This window comes from Tasmannia lanceolata, unplaced genomic scaffold (assembly GCF_043159265.1).
Source record: "Tasmannia lanceolata isolate RefF3 unplaced genomic scaffold, GAP_Taslan_0.1 ptg000012l, whole genome shotgun sequence".
Taxonomy (NCBI): domain Eukaryota; kingdom Viridiplantae; phylum Streptophyta; class Magnoliopsida; order Canellales; family Winteraceae; genus Tasmannia; species Tasmannia lanceolata.
In genome coordinates this window covers 57,941,328-57,959,914 of record NW_027518689.1, presented here as the reverse complement: position 1 = coordinate 57,959,914, position 18,587 = coordinate 57,941,328, and the positions used below count along the sequence as shown (strand labels likewise).

General features: G+C 37.3%; 1 protein-coding gene and 1 pseudogene across 1 annotated transcript; one reads left to right on the top strand and one right to left on the bottom strand.

The window, feature by feature from the left end:
- Positions 1-7,139: 7,139 nt before the first annotated feature.
- LOC143887477 (diphthamide biosynthesis protein 3 pseudogene) lies at positions 7,140-7,886 on the top strand (annotated as a pseudogene).
- Positions 7,887-10,365: 2,479 nt separating this feature from the next.
- On the bottom strand, positions 10,366-17,324 carry LOC143887476 (uncharacterized). The gene is made up of 2 exons (XM_077391554.1): positions 16,744-17,324; positions 10,366-10,701 (listed from the first exon to the last, which is right to left on the bottom strand). The coding sequence occupies exons 1-2, from the start codon at positions 17,120-17,122 to the stop codon at positions 10,685-10,687; spliced, it is 396 nt and encodes a 131-aa protein (XP_077247669.1). The 5' UTR covers positions 17,123-17,324; the 3' UTR covers positions 10,366-10,684.
- Positions 17,325-18,587: the final 1,263 nt, after the last annotated feature.

Below are 18,587 nucleotides of genomic sequence, written 5' to 3'. Positions count from 1 at the left end.
TTCGGTGAATGCACTCTAGCAGAGTGGAAAGAAGTATGTTCCGGTTGGAAGCAGGGGCAAATCGTAGTGCATCCTTGGGTGCCTCCTGTGGAGGGTTGCCTCGAGCTAAACTTTGATGGTTCTAGCTTGGAAAATTCTGAGCCGGCTGAAGTAAGAGTACTTCTTCGTGATCATGAGAGGCATACATGTTGGACGTTCTCGGGCCCTATTGGGATTGCTGATTCCAATGAGATAGAGATAAGAGCTATTTATCAAGTAATCAGGTTGTTAGATCATGACATACGCATGTGATAGCGGAAGGAGATTCACTGATGTAGACACCCAATTTTGTTAAGGTGGAATTAATGATATGTTGTCGCAAGGAAGAGTCTCGTGATAAGTCCCAGAGCCCTATTCCTTTTCTCTTAATCTCTCTCTAGGATATTGAAAAGGAAAAATACTCTTCGAAAACTATTTTATCCCAGAGATGCAATAAAAGCCCGTCTTTACATGGCATCTGCCTTTTACGGCACAGCCAAAAAGCCCGTTTTCACACGGCATTTTCAACCAAGAAGTTAACTTTGAGTCAAAACCATATGTTTTTACCCAAAAACACTTCGCGTTCCGAAAACAAGCGATATTAGACTCGTCGGAATCTCCTCAGAACGAGGAATCCAACGGATCTGATCGCCCGCAATTCGGAGTCTAAACGGAGGAGTTACGGCCCGCCAAAACTCCTCAAAAAATCCTAAAAAGACGAAAAATCATATTTTTCAAAATGTTGCCGACCTGACACTGACATCCATCTCTCAGGTAAAATTTCGCACTCTGCAAAATTGAACTTTTTCAATTTCGCAAAGTGCGGGAAATATTGCCTCGAACACTATATAAGGAAGGGGGTAGAGTAAAATTCATAATTTAGATTTAGTGAAATCAGAATTCTGAATTCACTAAATTCAGAGATAATTTTCCTGTGAGAGTTTTCTGGTTTTCTAGTTTAGAATTAGGTTTTCCAATATAGAAATCATAGTTTTATGCTTTTCAAACCCCTCTTGAAAGAAGGTTCTGTCCAAAAAATCATAGTTTCTTTACTTTGGAAGAGAGAAAGTAGAGAAATTCAGCTCACACTCGGCGTCGGCACTCTGCCAAATTTTCGAAGACTCGGAGAGACATCCTCCAAATAGCTCAGTTATTCTATGAATTTGAACACTAAAATGTCATGAGGTGGGTGTCTAAAGATTTAATAAGGCTCTTGAAAGGATAACAGCTGGTAAAGGAATAGCGAGGACCTGTTCAGGTGTATGTGTACATGCATCTTCATTGAAGTATAAAGGGGGTTGAATGACACGGATGTGTTTTCTCAATCAAATTGAGGGAAACAATTAAGCTTACAATATAATAATAAAGACAATATGAATAGATCCTAGGATTTAGCTTCGAAAGTAAGCTGATGGGTAAATTTAACAGTAGTTACAAGGTATTACGATTCTCGGATATAGTGAAATAGTATTAAAAATGGAAATAAATAATTAGTACAATGACAAGAAACTAAGAAAGATTTAGTTCCACCCTTGGAATATAGGTTCTTCAGTTGAAGTGAACAATACCTGATTAAATGAATCAGAAAAGATGAGCGTTATTTGATCTTGCAAACAAAGTTTACAGGGAAACCATATTCGCAAGATATATATATATATATATATATATATATATATATATATATATATATATATATCATTTTTTAATTTGAAATAACTGCAAATGATTTAGAAAATAAACATATGTTCTCTGCAAGTATATAATTGCAAGCGGGTTCTGAAAGTAATTTGGGTGGATTCTGTGGCTTTGGCAAATCTAGTTCAAGAAATATTGTGAATAAATTAAATGGATCTAGTAGGGTAGATTTACAAGTCTTGTTTTTGTTACTTTAAGATTTTATGCTATAAATGTAAAAAGATCAGCTCAAAGTTTCATAAAGGAAGAGGAGCAAAGGTATGTTTAGAGCTCCTTACAAGATCAATGAAAATATTCAAGTAAGAAATCTAATATATTTTCATGAGCATGCATCAATGAAGATTATGTAAAACGAGTATAAATAAGAATGAATGAATATTTAATAGAAGAATTAAGTTTATACCTCCCCCTTTTGCAAGCTTCCAAGTTGCAAATAAATTGGTAGAGTTGAGAGAATAGAAGATGATGATGGTGCGTCTCGAAGGTCCTATTTAAAGACATTGAGATAATGCCCGAGCTGCTGCCCCCAGCATTAAAATGGCAAAACTGAAGAGAAAAAAAATAAAAAATAAGAAGAAAATATAAGAAAGAAGAGAGCTTGTAGCTATGGGGTTTCTTGTGTGAGATTCATGCCTTGGGAGGAAGCCTATGTAAGTTTTTATAGAAGGGAAGGGGAAGCGAATAGCCGTTGTGATGAATCAATAAAAGGGATATTTGGGTTTGGGGTTTTTCTTTAGAAAACCACAAGATTGATTGGGGTTTTTCTTGTGAATAAGGAATGTAGGGTAGGCTTTGAGGTTTTTGACAAATTACCATTGACAAATTCGAAATCTGATGTCACATAAACATTAATTGGACTTCATATCATAATTTAAAAGTGCAAAAATTGGTAAATAAATCCAAAATTTTAGGGATTGATTCAATCGCCGCAATCCAAAAGGCGGCTTTGATACCAACTGTTAGACTTTATTTAATTCTAAATAATGCGAAACTTACCTTTGTCCATGGCGATTAGAATCAAAGATCACGAATCTTTTGCTGTAGCGAACTAAGAACACGAACACAATCTCCGATGCACTACGGACAAGAGAAGAGAGATCTTCTAATCTGTATAAGACCTTAGGGCTCGATCGATGGAATCGCAGGCACAGTTTTCCTCTCAGATTAGGGACCCTCTTTATGATGGAACTTTTGCTATACGTATGTTTGTTGTTCCAATCACAACACGTCCATCAAATGCAACACGTACACACACACACACACACATATATATATATATATAATCTAATACAATAAGCTGGGATGAAAAGAAGAGAGTTTTTTCCATTTTTTTGAAAATCACATGAGAATTACATGTCACATTTTTTGACTTTTTTGAACAAATGCACTCATTTAGCTCATATAATTTCAATGCTACCCCCCCTTTATGCTTTTAACAAAGGCACCCATTACGTGGTCCGTACAGTTCTAGTCTACTACAATAAGCTGGGATGAAAAGAAGAGGATTTTTTGATTTTTTTGAAAATTATATGAGAATTACACATCACTTTTTTTGACTTTTTTTAACAAATGCACCCATTCAACTCACATATTTTCAATCCTACCCCCTCCTTTATGCTTTTAACAAAGGCACCCATTAAAGCCATATAATTTCAATCTTACCCCCCTCCTTTATGGTTTTTTAATAAAAAATCTATAGGGTGATCTTAACCATCCGATTTAAGAGGAATTATGGAAACATCTATAGATTGGAGGGCTAGGATCAGCCTATGGAAATGATTTTTGGGGCACAACCTATTTATGTTGTCTTCCATCACATGGACGGTTTAGATCAATCTATGATGTGGTCCGTACAGTTCTTTGTCGGCCCGTGCATCGCACGGGTTTTTTACTAGTCTAATACAATAAGCTGGGATGAAAAGAAGAGAGTTTTTTCCATTTTTTTGAAAATTACATGAGAATTACACGTCACATTTTTTGACTTTTTTGAACAAATGCACCCATTCAACTCATATAATTTCAATCCTACCCCCTCCTTTATGCTTTTAACAAAGGCACCTATTAAATCGTATAATTTCAATCCTACCCCCTCCTTTATGCTTTTAACAAAGGCACCCATTAAAGCCTATAATTTCAATCTTACCCCCCCCCCTCATTTATGGTTTTTTAATCAAAAATCTATAGGGTGATCTTAACCATCCGATTTAAGAGGAATATAGATTGGAGGGCTAGGATCAGCCTATGGAAATGATTTTTGGGGCACAACCTATTTATGTTGTGTTCCATCACATGGAGGGTTTGGATCAACCTATGACGTAGTCCGTACAGTTCTTTGTCGGCCCGTGCATCGCACGGGTTTTTTACTAGTATATATATATAATGGAATGTGGGACTCTGGGGTTGTGCCACGTGGCACCCCCTCTGCATTCCGATTTTCTACATGGCAAGTAATTTCGAAAAGTTTCTACCGTTATTTCTATTGTCGTTTCCCATCATTTATTTTCCTGATTTTCTCCATAAATTACTTAATAAAATCTCAATAAATCCCGTGTCCTTTCGATTTTCCTCCCCACTCTCTCTCTCTCTACACGATAATGTTTTGGTATTCTACACTTACAAAAAAGGAATCCTACACCTAAACGTTTGTCCTCATTTACTATTACTGAATCTACGTGTAATTGGAAATCTACAGCTTAATGTTTGGTATTCCACACCTTTAAAAAAGGAATTCTACTGGTATTCTACACCTATAAAAAAGGAATTCTACACCATACTAAAATCTCAAAGCATCCTAAAATTTCTCCCTCTCAATGGTGTTTCTACCCCTCTATCTCACTCTCTCTCCCCAACAAAAACGCAACGTGATGCGCCACGTGGCACCCCTTCTATACCCAGTTTCCTTTCCTCACAGGATTCATGATTAGGGAAAAAAAAATAGAAAAGTAGCTGATTTTTTACTGATTTTTTTTGCCTAAATACTCTACCGATTTTCCAATAAAATCTCCTTGTATCCCTCCTCCTGAAATCATTCGCAATTGCCCCCTTAAATTTCTCTTAAGTCGATGAATCTATGCAAAAGTCCATATATTTGCCTCCCATGAAAATAGGAAAATTTCCCTCATTCAATAAGCTACAGTTTTTTTTTTTCTTTGCCAAAGTCCATATATTTGACCCTCAAAAAATAGGAATTTGTTGGTAAATGGATAGGTTATGGATTTCATTACCTACATTATAGCTACCTAGATAAATGCTCTCTCTCTCTCTCTCTCTCTCTCTCTCTCTCCCCCGTAGACACTTCACAAATTTATTTATTTTTACCAGAAGTTTAGTTTGCGTCTCTCTCCAAAAAATTTTTAAATGTACTGTACGCTCACTTCATAGGATGATCTAAAAATTGTTCATTTCTTAGGCCACATGTAAAATTGAGGTGCAACCTGTTTATGTCGTTGCCCAACAATTGAATGATTCAGATCATCCTATGAAGTGGGCCCATGGTACTTTTTGAAAAATATTTGACTACACGCACACAACATATATAATAGTGGCCTCACGCATCATAGCATGAGGTCTAACTAATGGACACAACTACATCAAAATATGAGGTGTAAATTGTAGGCTCCACCTTATGCAGGGATTCGGGAGGTGGTGGGCCCCTACATATCAAAAAATGGTTGGCCCCAAGATTCCATAACAACCATTCTTTGCCTGCAAATTGCTGGCTCTGCCCCTTCCTAGCGTGCATCTCCCTTTCTCCCCGCTTTTTCCCCTTCTGTTATATATCTCTTTCCCGATCTTCCTTCTCTTATTTAGTGGGTGTATCTCACTAACGTTAATTCACATGCTATTAACCCCACCTAACTACACCCCTGTTCTCTGCCTGCAAATTGCTGGCTCTGCCCCTGCCTAGCGTGCATCTCCCTCTCTCCCCGCTTTTTCCCCTTCTGTTATATATCTCTTTCTCGATCTTCCTTCTCTTATTTAGTGGATGTATCTCACTAACGTTAATTCACATGCTATTAACCCCACCTAACTGCACCCTTGTTTTTTTAAGGGAGATGATATTTTCACTCCCCCTGTATTATGCATGCCCTCCCTTAACCTTATAACCTGATTTGACGTGAACAGTAGGCAACTTTAACGCTTTTTGACATCAAATCACATAATAAGGGGGCCGCATGCGTAGTGTAGGGGGAGTGAAAATATCATCGCCCTAGATACATTCTTTTCATATTTTTCCTTTTAGTTACGCCCATTTATTTGCTTCATTTTCAAGGTTAAGCTTCATAGCCATCTGAGAGTTGTAAGGCTCTATTTGTTTTGTATTTTGAGAATCGGTTTTGAGTGATTCTGAAAGTCACAGCCATCATGAACCAGAGTGACCCATCAGATTAGACTACTGAAGTCATTTTCTATAATCCAATACTCTCCCATATAGTGTCCAATAAATTTCCCTATTTTCCTTAATTCCTTATTTCCATATTTATATCCTTATTTATTTTTTACCTTTTTAATCATGTATCATTACCATTCATATAATTTTTTAATTGTTTTAATGTATACTTTTTTTTTGTTTAGAACAGTTTTAGAGCAACCATTTACGAAATAAATAATATTTTTTCGTCGCTCTATGCATCGCACGGGTCTACAACTAGTATATATAGATTTTGAATCACAAGAGTTTGTGTCCTTCCATACCTCTAACACTGCATATTTTAGAGATTTAAAACACTGTGATTTATCCCTAAGACTCTCTTTGTTAAAAAGATCTTATGTGAACATAAGAAAACCAACATTTTCTCTTGAAGTGGGTCCCACCAATGTGGGCCACACTAAAAAACGCTAACAGGTATGACATGATTTGCGAAATCCCCTCAAACGTGATCACTCTATTTGACAAGTGAGAATCTATAACACTCTTTTTCAAATAAAGCAAAGTAGAAGACTTGTTTTGCAAAATCTTCAAAATAATAAAATCATAAAAAATTAGGGAAATGATATCAGTACAACCATGATATTTTCACTAACACATCTTGTCTTTTAGTACTTAAAGATCTGTCAAAAGGTAATTACAGTTCCCAAAAAGTCATTATAAAAGACAAGATGGTGTGCAATTATTAAAACATGGTTGTCCTGATATCATTTCCCCAAAATTACAGGAACAACTTTCACCAATTCAAATAATGATTCTTCTATGCCCAGCACTTTTGTTAAGCTACTTCCCTAATTGGAAAAATGAATAAGACAAAATCTACTGAAAAGTGAGCCTATGTGGCCGCTATCTCATGAAACAGCCGGGAAATACTATCCATGACAGTCCCTAGCAAATCCTCCCAATTAATATTCTTCTGAACTTATTAATCATGTGAAGGGTCCCGATCAACCACGCCTAATGGGTCCCAATAAATGAAGTAGATGGGCGTTCAGGAATCACCCTTTTCCCTTATTCCCACACTAATAAAACCTCAATTCGTCCTTTATAGGCAACCCTTACGAAAAAAAGAAGCCCTAAACCCTAATTCTTGCCCTAATACCATCTTGCATCTCTGAAACCCTAGAAAATTCCCATATAGAGAAAGAATCGATGTCTTACGACGATGTGGAGATCGAAGACATGGAATGGAACGAAGAGATGGAGGCTTTCACGTACCCTTGCCCTTGTGGAGATCTCTTTCAGATCACAAAAGCTGAGCTCAGATTAGGAGAAGAGATCGCTCGGTGCCCTAGCTGTTCCCTCTATATCACCGTTATCTACAATCTCGAAGATTTCATCGATCGGAATTCCAACAAGAAACTCGAGCCCTCCAGTCAACAGCCCCTCGCTGTTGCCTAAGTAATCAATTAACGACCCATCTTAACAGATTTTCTTCTTCTTCTTCTTTTTCTTCTTCTGGGAATTGATATTGGGACTACCATGTTTTAATAATTGCACGAACTCAGCTTGTCTTTTACTTATTAATTGGCTTCTAGGGCTGTGTGGGAACTGTAATAAGCTTTGGCAGTTGTTTAAATAAGAAAAGACAAGGTGTGTTCGTGCAATTATCAGAACATGGTAGTGCCAATATCAGCAGCCTTTTTCTGGGGTGTGATTGTTATGCAGGATTTTTTAAGTGTTAATGATATTGGATATTTGCTTGTGGGCAACGCCTTGATCTTAAATCTAGGATTTTCTTATATTTCTGTTGTTTTTGTGATTATTCATCTTTTGGGTAATTGAGATTGAGTTGTTAATTGATAATTTTGATGTTGAGGAATGATCCAACTAAAGCCTACTATACACTTGGACAATTGATAAAACTCCATATGCTTATTTTTTTTTTTTCTGGGCTGTTGGCACTACCATGTTTTAATAATTGCACGAACTCAGCTTGTCTTTTACTTATTAATTGGCTTCTGGGGCTGTGTGGGAACTGTAATAAGCTTTGACAGCTGTTTAAATAAGAAAAGACAAGGTGAGTTCGTGCAATTATCAGAACATGGTAGTGCCAATATCAGCAGCCTTTTTCTGGGGTGTGATTCTTATGCAGGATTTTTTAAGTGTTAATGATATTGGATATTTGCTTGTGGGCAACGCCTTGATCTTAAATCTAAGATTTTCTTATATTTCTGTTGTTTTTGTGATTATTCATTTTTTGGGTAATTGAGATTGAGTTGTTGATTGATAATTTTGATGTTGAGGAATGTCCAACTAAAGCCTACTATACACTTAGACAATTGATAAAACTCCATATGCTTATTTTTTTTTCTTCTGGGCGCTGATATTGGCATTACCATGTTTTAATAATTGCACGAACTCAGCTTGTCTTTTAATTATTTTTCTGGGGCTGTGTGGGAACTGTAATAAGCTTTGACAGCTGTTTAAATCAAGGTTTAAAATTTCGATTACGGTACCGGTTTTGGACTTCCGAAAAACCGAAATTTTGACCGAAATTCCGAAATTTTGTAACATTTTAAAAAAAGAAAAAAGAAAGGCATCTTCTCGAAATTTCGGACCGAAATTACCGACCAAAATTTGGAAAATGGATTTCGCCAAATTTTGGTTTCGGTCGATTTCGGTTCGTAATTTAAAACCGTGGTTTAAATAAGAAAAGACAAGGTGAGTTCGTGCAATTATCGGAACATGGTAGTGCCAATATCAGCAGCCAGGTTTGATTGTTATGCAGGATTGTTTAAGTGTTAATGATATTGGATATTTGCTTGTGGGCAACGCCTTGATCTTAAATCTAGAATTTTCTTATATTTCTGTTGATTTTGTGATTATTCATTTTTTAGGTAATTGAGATTGAGTTGTTAATTGATAATTTTGACGTTGAGGAATGATCCAACTAAAGCCTACTATACACTTAGACAATTGATAAAACTCCATATGCTTATTTTGTTTTTTTTTCTGGGCACTGATATTGGCACTACCATGTTTTAATAATTGCACGAACTCAGCTTGTCTTTTACTTATTAATTGGCTTTTGGGACTGTGTGGGAACTGTAATAACCTTTGCCAGCTGTTTAAATAAGAAAAGACAAGGTGAGTTCGTGCAATTATCGGAACATGGTAGTGCCAATATCAGCAGCCTTTTTTTGGGGTGTGATTGTTATGCAGGATTTTTTAAGTGTTAATGATATTGGATATTTGCTTGTGGGCAACGCCTTGATCTTAAATCTAGAATTTTCTTATATTTCTGTTGTTTCTGTGATTATTCATTTTTGGGTAATTGAGATAGAGTTGTTAATTGATAATTTTGCTGTTGAGGAATGACCCTACTGAAGCCTACTATATATATGGACTGATCGTAGATTTGGACCCTCCAACCAGTGTGTCATTACCTTGGATTTTTCAGGGTCAGTGATTGATCTAATTGGTTGGCCCTAACTGCAACTATTGATGGGTTTTCTTTTGTTCTTGAATTGTAACCTGGCGCATCTATTACCTTTTCAACCCACTAGCAGTGTCTTGATCCCACTGTTAGGGTCAGCCCATTGGAGCGATTTTCAGACCATGTCATGCTGAAGGTGGGATCCACAATGGGATTGGTCGAGATTGATCATGACAGGACTCACCTTTACAATTGAACTAGCGTTGTGATTTATTGAATAATTCCTCTTTATTATTTTAATTAGTGACGTGTATGAGAAATGAGGTTCATTAGAGAATATAAAGAATTACCACCCTTGATTTAAACTAGCAGCAATAAAAGAAACAAAGCTTGGAATGGCAGGAGGAGAGAGATATGTAATAGGCGGTGTTTTGGGGGTTTTCCATGTTCTTGAAGAAGAACAGCAGTTCTTTTCTTTTAGGCTGTGTTTGGATGCAAAATTTTATATTATAGCGATTATTGGAAATTGCAAAAACCTATGGGCGGGATCAATAAAATATGTGATTATATAGAAGTGTGTTTTTAGAGGGCGAGCCTTGGCACAACCGTAAGGTTGCTTCATTGTGAGCTGGGGTCACGGGTTCGCGTCACGGAAACAGCCTCTCTGCAAAGCAGGGGTAAGGATACGTACATCTAGCCCTCCCCTGACCCCGCAATGGCGGGAGCCTCGTGCACTAGTCCACCCTTTTTTATAGAAGTGTGTTTTTGAGTTACTTGGTAAAGTTCAATAAAATTCAAAGAAGTTCGATTTAAGTCACGAGCCTTTTGGTTTTTCTTTAAATCTACAGTTTAATAAAAATAGTAAAACATCAGGTCCAACATGAGCCCTATCCTATAGTGTTCCGATCAATCATAGGTGTGATCCACTATCTAATAGTAAAAATGGCCTATTGTATTGCTGTAAGACAGTCCCTGCACAAGCATTCCTCTTTCTTGATGATTGCCGGGCCTCACAATTTAGTTCACACTTTTGGCGGTCTTCATGTTGTTGGATCCTTATAGTTCAAAGAAACGACAATATCTCCATATATAGGTGGCCCCACAAATCATCGAAGTGGCCAACCAAGAGAATACCTAAAAATTAGATTTGAAGGAAACCTCATCTAGATGATGCAATTGCCTGCATATCAAGGTTTTAAATTTCAGTTTTGGTTGCCACTGAATCATATGGACACATGAAAATTGATAGAATTTTAAGATGAATCTTTATGAAATGCTAGAATAAGCACAATTGACTCAGTTTCAAGAGCTAGAATAAGCACAATTGACTCAGTTTCAAGAAAGAAGAAGAAGAAGAAGAGGCACAAATAGACACTTAGAAACAATCACTTAAGTAATACGACTATCCACAATGGTTCAGCAACATTGAACACCAAGTGACATGCACTATCGCACATGTCTGATCATTCAGTATATACTATATTTTACATGCAATTAATATAAATGTTTATACACAATATATACACCAAACTTCACATGCATTTCTTATAAATATAATTATATAACACACTAATAGAATATACCACTAATAAACTTATGGTTTTCGTTTTGATATGCATTTTCGTTTCAGTTTCAGTTTCTGCATATGTTTTTGTGGGGAGCATTTTGGTCGTTTTGTCTCAGTTTTGATGGAAATTATAAACCATAATAGGGATATAGCTCAAGTATTGGTTCTTTACACAGATCAAAGTTCTATGTAAATCGAAGTTAACCTTGTAATTTTCACTGTGTATCCAAATCCTTCTAAAATTGCTCAACTCTAGATGAAGTGAAACAGAAAGTTGTCCTAAATACAATTTCACCTTATGTGGGTGATGCATCGATTAATGAAATAATTACTTACTCAGGGCCTATTGAAAGTTCTAAGTCACATCATATCTCTGGATGGAACCCACAAGGAAATAAACTCCATCATGAAGAGTAAGGTTGTTAAAATTAGGGAATAACCTCAAGATTGGAAAACATTACGTTGTAGATGGATTTTAAGAATACTCTAAAGTACGATGGAGGAATTGAAAAATAGTGTGACTTGTAGCAAAAGACTATATAAAAGGAATACCCAGGTACTTCCTCGCCTATTATAAAATTTATTTCTTGATTTTGGCAATTGTTACAACCTACTTTCACTTTTAGCTCCATATGGATGTAAAGGTGGCCAAATGGTTTCGTTGAGAAATGAAATGAATATGAGGGCTTCCAAGGCTAAGTTCTTTGGCGGTGTTTTGATCTATGATATTATTTCTAATTGGATTTAGATTAGCATAGAGTTTATCCCCTCTGTAAGGCCTCCTAAGGTTTGGGTCACCTAGTCAAAGGATGGATTAAGTTGTAACTTTGATTGGAATAGTGAACTCCCTAATCAGTGTAGCACTGCAATTTGGGTTGCTGGTGTTAGGGAAGTGGTGCAAACCTGGGGGTTTGTGGGTTATTCTGGAGAACTTATATAGGTGCAATATGAGTCAATCTCCAAGTAAATTAGTGCAAACCAGCCCCAAGATCCATATAAGCTTTTGATAGGTTAATCAAATCATCCAGGCTAGGGAACTTATTGAATTGAACTGGGTAGGTGTAGTTGCAAATCTGTTCATGAAATTTGGCCTAATATCCCATTCGTAGTTCATGTAATCTGCTCATAGGCAAACCTTCATAGCCTTGGTTTCACTTAATTGCATGAAAGAACGAAACTACAAAAGCTCACTGGGCCATTGATTCATGTAAGTGTAGTGATGCATTAGGGAAAACCGTGAGGTGCATGGGCTGTAGCAATGAGATTTAAGGTTTAAACTTAAACAATTAGCCTCTTACAAGTGTTAAAGGTGTTAACGTGTAGCTTAGGGATGAGTGTAAACAACATCCAGAGGCAAGGAAACTTAAGGGGAGATGAGGAGAAAGAAACTAAAGGGTGCCACATGCAAGGCAAAGAACTAATCGAGAAGGGCAAACTGGTCAAGATCATGTTGAAGGAACTGATTCTGAATCAGAGTTCTCTGAAAATGCACAGGTACACTTAAGAGACAGAAGGTTTTCTTCAAATCGGTTTGATCACTACGGCTATGCTTGAGCCGGGATGCCTGAGCTGTATTAAATGTGATGAAATAGAGGTGTCCAGCTGAGCCATTTGTCAATGTTTCCCAGACCAGGACGGTTTCATGCCAATAGTTACATATGAATCTCCAACAGACTTCAAAGCAAACTTTCAAGAATCCAACATTTCATTCACCATAGTGCTCAGTTTGGTTGCTTATTTTGGGGGGATTGTGAGAGTTTCAAATGCTTGAGATCTTCCAAAGATCTCCCCAAAACATGTTTGGTTGCCGATTAGACATTTGACCACTAGACAACTTCTAGACATCATTATTGCATTTTATCCTAGGTGGCGCCTACGTGGCGGAGATGTTCCCTCCCATAATTTTCTCCCTTTTTCACCAAAATGGAGAAATTTGTGTGGGGAATTAGGAGAATCTCTCTTGTCTTATTCTTTCTCTCTCTTCCTTTTCTCTCTCTTCCACCCTACATTTTGATAATGACACCCTACATTTTCCACTATTTTTCTCATGCAACCAAACACCACTCACAAATCTCCCTCCTAATCTTCTCCCAATCTTCCATGCTTGTCTTTTCCTCTTTGACTTCTTTTTCTCCTAATCTCCCATCCATCTACAAGCAACCAAACAGAGCATAGGAGAAATAAGCAACCATGTAAATTGGTACTAGGCACCCATGGTGATGGAGTTCATTGAAGATGAGAACATTGCATTCATTTCCAAAATAAGAAATATAGAACTGGAAATCAGCTTGGATGTTTCAATTGGGGGGACAATATAAAGTCACATAAATTCTACAAAAATGAAGGAAAAGCTACAAGAACAAGAAGATGAGGAAGGAAGCTTCATTCAGATCTACCTCCCTAATGTAGCTCATTCCCTGGCTAGAAATCTCCTCCTCTTGTAGGAGGAGGCTGAAATGAAATCCCAAAATTCCCTCGTCTTCCCAAAAATCAAAGTCCCCCTAAAATGAAAAGAAACCCCCTACTTATGCTAGACTAGCTAACATAAAGGACAAGAATGCCCCTCATATGGGGTATTAATTGCACCACACTACAAACCTATTCACACAAAATGAAACAAAACTCCATCCACCCTAGGCTAGTTGAAACCCATATTCTTTGGCATGGCCGCACTACGTCAGAACCCCTTGGTGCGATGCCTTGGGTTTTGGTTAGTGAGATTCTAGCCTTGCTACCTATCTCTTTCATGTTTCTTCTTTTTTGGTTTCCTCTACAAAACAATTTGTCTGGGAATAGAAAATGTTCCTTTCTCTTGCCTAAAACCTCAAACCCTAGTTTTTTTCTTCGTGTTTTACTCATCCCATCTCACCTTAAACCTTGTGCCCCTTAATCTTTTCCAAAAACCTCTCCGATTCGCATGTCGGGATCCTGCATGGATTCGGATTTGCGTGTCGGGATCCGACATGGATTCAAGGTCTTGGATTCGGCAAACTCCCACAAGGAGGATTCAGATTCTGTAATTTTTAAATAAAATAAAATTTTCAAAATTAAAAATTTAAATATCTATATATAAATATATCTATATATGTATGTATGTGCATATGTATATATATTCATGAAAATTTTGAGGGTAGAGTGTTGAGGCGAGTTTTATATTAATAGAGTCGAAGGAGGAAGGCAGTCGATGTTTGGGGGTTGAGGCGCAGGGGTTTTTATTAAAAGAGTACAAGTTATGCTTTCATATAAAAAGGTTAAGAAAACACGTTTAAAGGGAAAATATACAGGATTCTCATTTTAAAAGAGACAACGATGAATCAGATTCGCCCGAAAAAAACAGGATTCGTGCGGGACACGGCTACGACAAGAATCCGGGTGTGTCCCACGTGAATCCATTCCAATTCGCATGTGGAGACGTGTCGACACGGATTCGGCATAGGGGGGCAAAGAATCCATGCAACATAGCTATGCACCCTTCCTAGGAAGCAGGGGTACTCTCCCGGGGATCCCGCACCCGCACCCGACACGTATGGGGTGCGGGTACGTCCGGGTACGCCCCGGGTACGTCCAGGGTACGTACCCCCCTTTTTTGTAAAAAAAAAAAAACTAGTTTTGCGTGTCGGGTGCGCACCACGCGTACCCGACACGTCCTGCTTCTTCCTGCTGCTTCTCTTTCCTCTCCTGTACTTCTCTTTACTTTCCTGTACTCATTATTTTACAAGTAAATGTCTTTACTATTTTATTGTCCATTTACTTAAGATTTACATGTAAATAACGGAATACCCCCCTTTTGGATTTATTAAAAATAGTTTCAACACCCAAATCTAAAAGGAAAAAAAGTCAACTCTCCAGTTCTAGTACAAAATTCAAAGAAAAAGGGTCGGGTCAAAATTTTAACTTTCTTAACTTCCAAACGGTGGGGTATTTTTCAAATTTTAAAAATTCATAAAATCTATTTTGTCCAAACATTATTAAATCCCAAAAGTCTGGTAAAAAAAATCTCATAATTTGTTCTCTAAAAATTATTCATCTTGTTAGGCACTGGTCAACACACTGGTCAACACACTGGTGACAGACTTTTTTTTCTAATGAATGATGTATTGATGCCTCTTGTTATGAAATATGGAACTTAATCACTTATGAAATGAAGAGTAATATTAGAATTTTCCATTTTGGTGATGTTATTGTTATTTGATTGCTCTACAATTATTATTTTTTAATTTTTATAAATATATAATAAAATATTATTATATATTATTATATTCGGCGTACCCGAACGTACCCGCACCCGATTTTTTTGGCAAATCATGTACCCACGTACCCGTGTCGTGTCGTACCCGCATCCCGTACCCGTACCCGTGCTTCATAGCTGACCCTTCTAAACCTACCCAAAGTCCTCTTTCTCAACTCAACTCAGCTCAACTAAGCCTTTGTCCCAAACTAGTAGGGGTCGGCTAATGAATCGTTTAGAAATTTTCATGAATAAGGTGAAAGAATCTACAAGGCTCCAAGTGACTAAGTTTAATCCTGACACTAGTTACATGGATCACTTTCTTCTGTTCTCTCCTATCCAAGGTCATGTTCTCTGTTATGGATCATTTCCTACCCAAAGTCCTCTTTGAGATCCAAAATCTTCCTCATAGGCATATTAGTATTATATTGAGACCTTGTGAGATTTTGTACGTGGGATTGGAATACATTTTTGTGAGGTTGCTAAAATTTCTTGATTATGAAAATTGTGACTTCTTGGAATTCTTGTTATTTTCATGCTTATGTGTAGATGGATGATATAATTAACTTTATTCGCAGAGAATCTTAAAATCTCTATTGATTAATCATATTTTCGTGATCGAATCATAGGAGTTGCATGTTGTCCAAAGTTACGGAACTTCTGTTACTATCATGTTCACATTCTTGGACGTCAAAAACTTGATAGTTTGTCAACCTCGTTCCAATTTTTAGATAACCCCACACAATTGCAATTTGTCCTACGTCAGCAACATTCTTCCTTGAGACTTGTGTTTTTGCAAAACAGGAAAAAACAAGTATCAGCATAAACATTTCTTACTGAAAGTCGTGGATGTTATAGAAATTCGAGAAATAGTTCATTATCCATATTGTAATTATGGCTGTGACACAAGAGGCCAAATCTGTAACATTTTCAGTTCCTTTGTTGTTTTTCTGTAATGCTTGGGCACTATTTTGAACCCCATTTTGTGTGTTATTTTTTATTTAATATAATATTTGTACAAACCCAACTTATGTTATGATTAGACTTAGTCAATTTGAGCCGGGTAGATTCTTCACCTTCTTCATGAAAATTTTCTAAAGGATTCATTAGCCGATCCCAACTAGTTTGGGACAAAGGCTTAGTTGAGTTGAGTTGAGTTGACTTGAGTATAATATTTGTTCAAAAAATACATATTGTAATTATAGAACTGACTTTCCATGATCATAAAAATTTCAATTTTAATTCATCAGCTATAATGATACCATCAAAAAATAAAAGTACGATGGACAGTGGCAAAAACAAGATATAAAGACCGCATAACCTATATTATGATTGACCATAAACATTGAAATCCCATAACACAAATGCTGATTCAATATCCATCAAAACAAATAAAAAAAAAGGAACTAGTGTGCTTCTCATGGTACCTTCTGAATCATCATTGACTGAATCACTCTCAATAAGCCTCATTGTTTCGCGATACATCCAATCCCGCTTGATCGAAACAAAACTACGGTACACATTAACTTGTGCAGCAGCTCGAGCCACACCGACAGCTTTCGCAGGTTCAACCCTTGCAGAAACAACAATCTTAAGAACAAAACCCAACATTTCCACAGGCTCAAATCCCTTCTTCACTTCCCTCATCGGTTTCATAGGACGAAGATTACCAACCACTTCAGATCGGTCTCCCTCCGCATTAGCCCTAACACAAGGGCACATTAGCCCTAACCCAACTCTGGAAGCAAACTCTTTCAATGCACAATCAATTGCTTCTGATAACTCCTCCCTAACCATTTTTGTCATCTCAACATAATTCTCCTCAAAACTTCAAACTTCTGATTCCTTAAACCAACGATACTTTTCAATCCCAAAAAATGAGACCAAAACCATAGACCCCATGCGCTTGCGAATCCAACCAGGCCACCATTTGTAAGTGGATGGTTTTGCCCAAACTAAGTCTCCTATTTCCGAACTCTGAAACCCTAAATTTTCAACATCTCCATCATTCTACTATGACACCCTAGAAGCATTTCGCTTCTCCAAAATCTTGAACCCACTACCGTCTTCTGAAATGCCACAATGCTCCTCTTCCTTCAAAACCCTAATATCATCATTTAGATTCCCTTCCTTGAATGTTCCAACTCGGAAAAGTGAAGAAAGAGGAAGGTTTTCCCACTCGTCGCTGTGGCCATGATCAACATTGTCAGACCCCATTCATAGACAAGAATCTCATGAGATGCTAAAACCCTACATATGGGTGAAAACAAGAAAAACTTTTGAATATATGAATTTGAATTAGTAATGCGAGACTTTCAAGGTTTGGAGGTTTTGAAGGTAGATGAGAGAATTTAAATTTTGGGTAAGAAGTTAATGATTGAGTGTGAAGGAGTCAAGATTTGGGGCTTTTGAAGATAGATGAGAGAAAGAGTTAAATTTTGGATTAGAACTTAATGATTGAGTGTGAATGAGTTCGATGGATGAACTCTAAAGTTGTCAATCGAAATAACAAATTTCAATGGGACATGGATGTCATTACGTAAGATAAGTAACAAGATAATGGGTGAATACATAAGGTTCAAAATTTAGATTTCGAAGCATACATGGGAGACTAGTGGTTATTTAACGGGGTATACAAGGTTTGGATCCAGTGCTCTTTAGGGTCGTTCACCCTCAAGTCATTTTACAAGCCGATTGAATCCTTAAGGTGGGGAATCTCAGAAACCGGTATATGTGGGTTATTGATCATTATGAGTGCACAAGGTAGGAGAAATAGTAGATCACATGTCCCTCACTTTAGCACAACCAGGTGTGTGTGGAGCAAAATTCTATGTAGATTCAGTATAGCCTTTAGTGTTTCCATCCAAGCTTTCTGAGTTGATATAGAATTGGTTATTCTCGCCATGGAAGAGAGGAATGCAAGGGTATTCAGGGGGCGTAGTAAAGTCTCATCAGTTCTTATTCATCAAGATGATAGCATTGACAATTGCATGGGTAAGGGCCCTTCCTAGTTTCAGATTTATTTCAGTGAATGCACTATGGGAGAGTGGAAAGAAGTATGTTCCAGTGGGAAGCAAAGGCAAATCGTAGTGCATCCTTGGGTGCCTCCTGTGGAAGGTTGCCTCAAGCTACACTTTGATGTTTCTAGCTTGGGGAATTCTGAGACGGCTGGAGTAAGAAGACTTCTTCGTGATCATGAGAGGCATACATATTGGACGTTCTCAGGCCCTATTGGGTTTGCCGATTCCAATGAGACGGAGGTAAGAGCTAT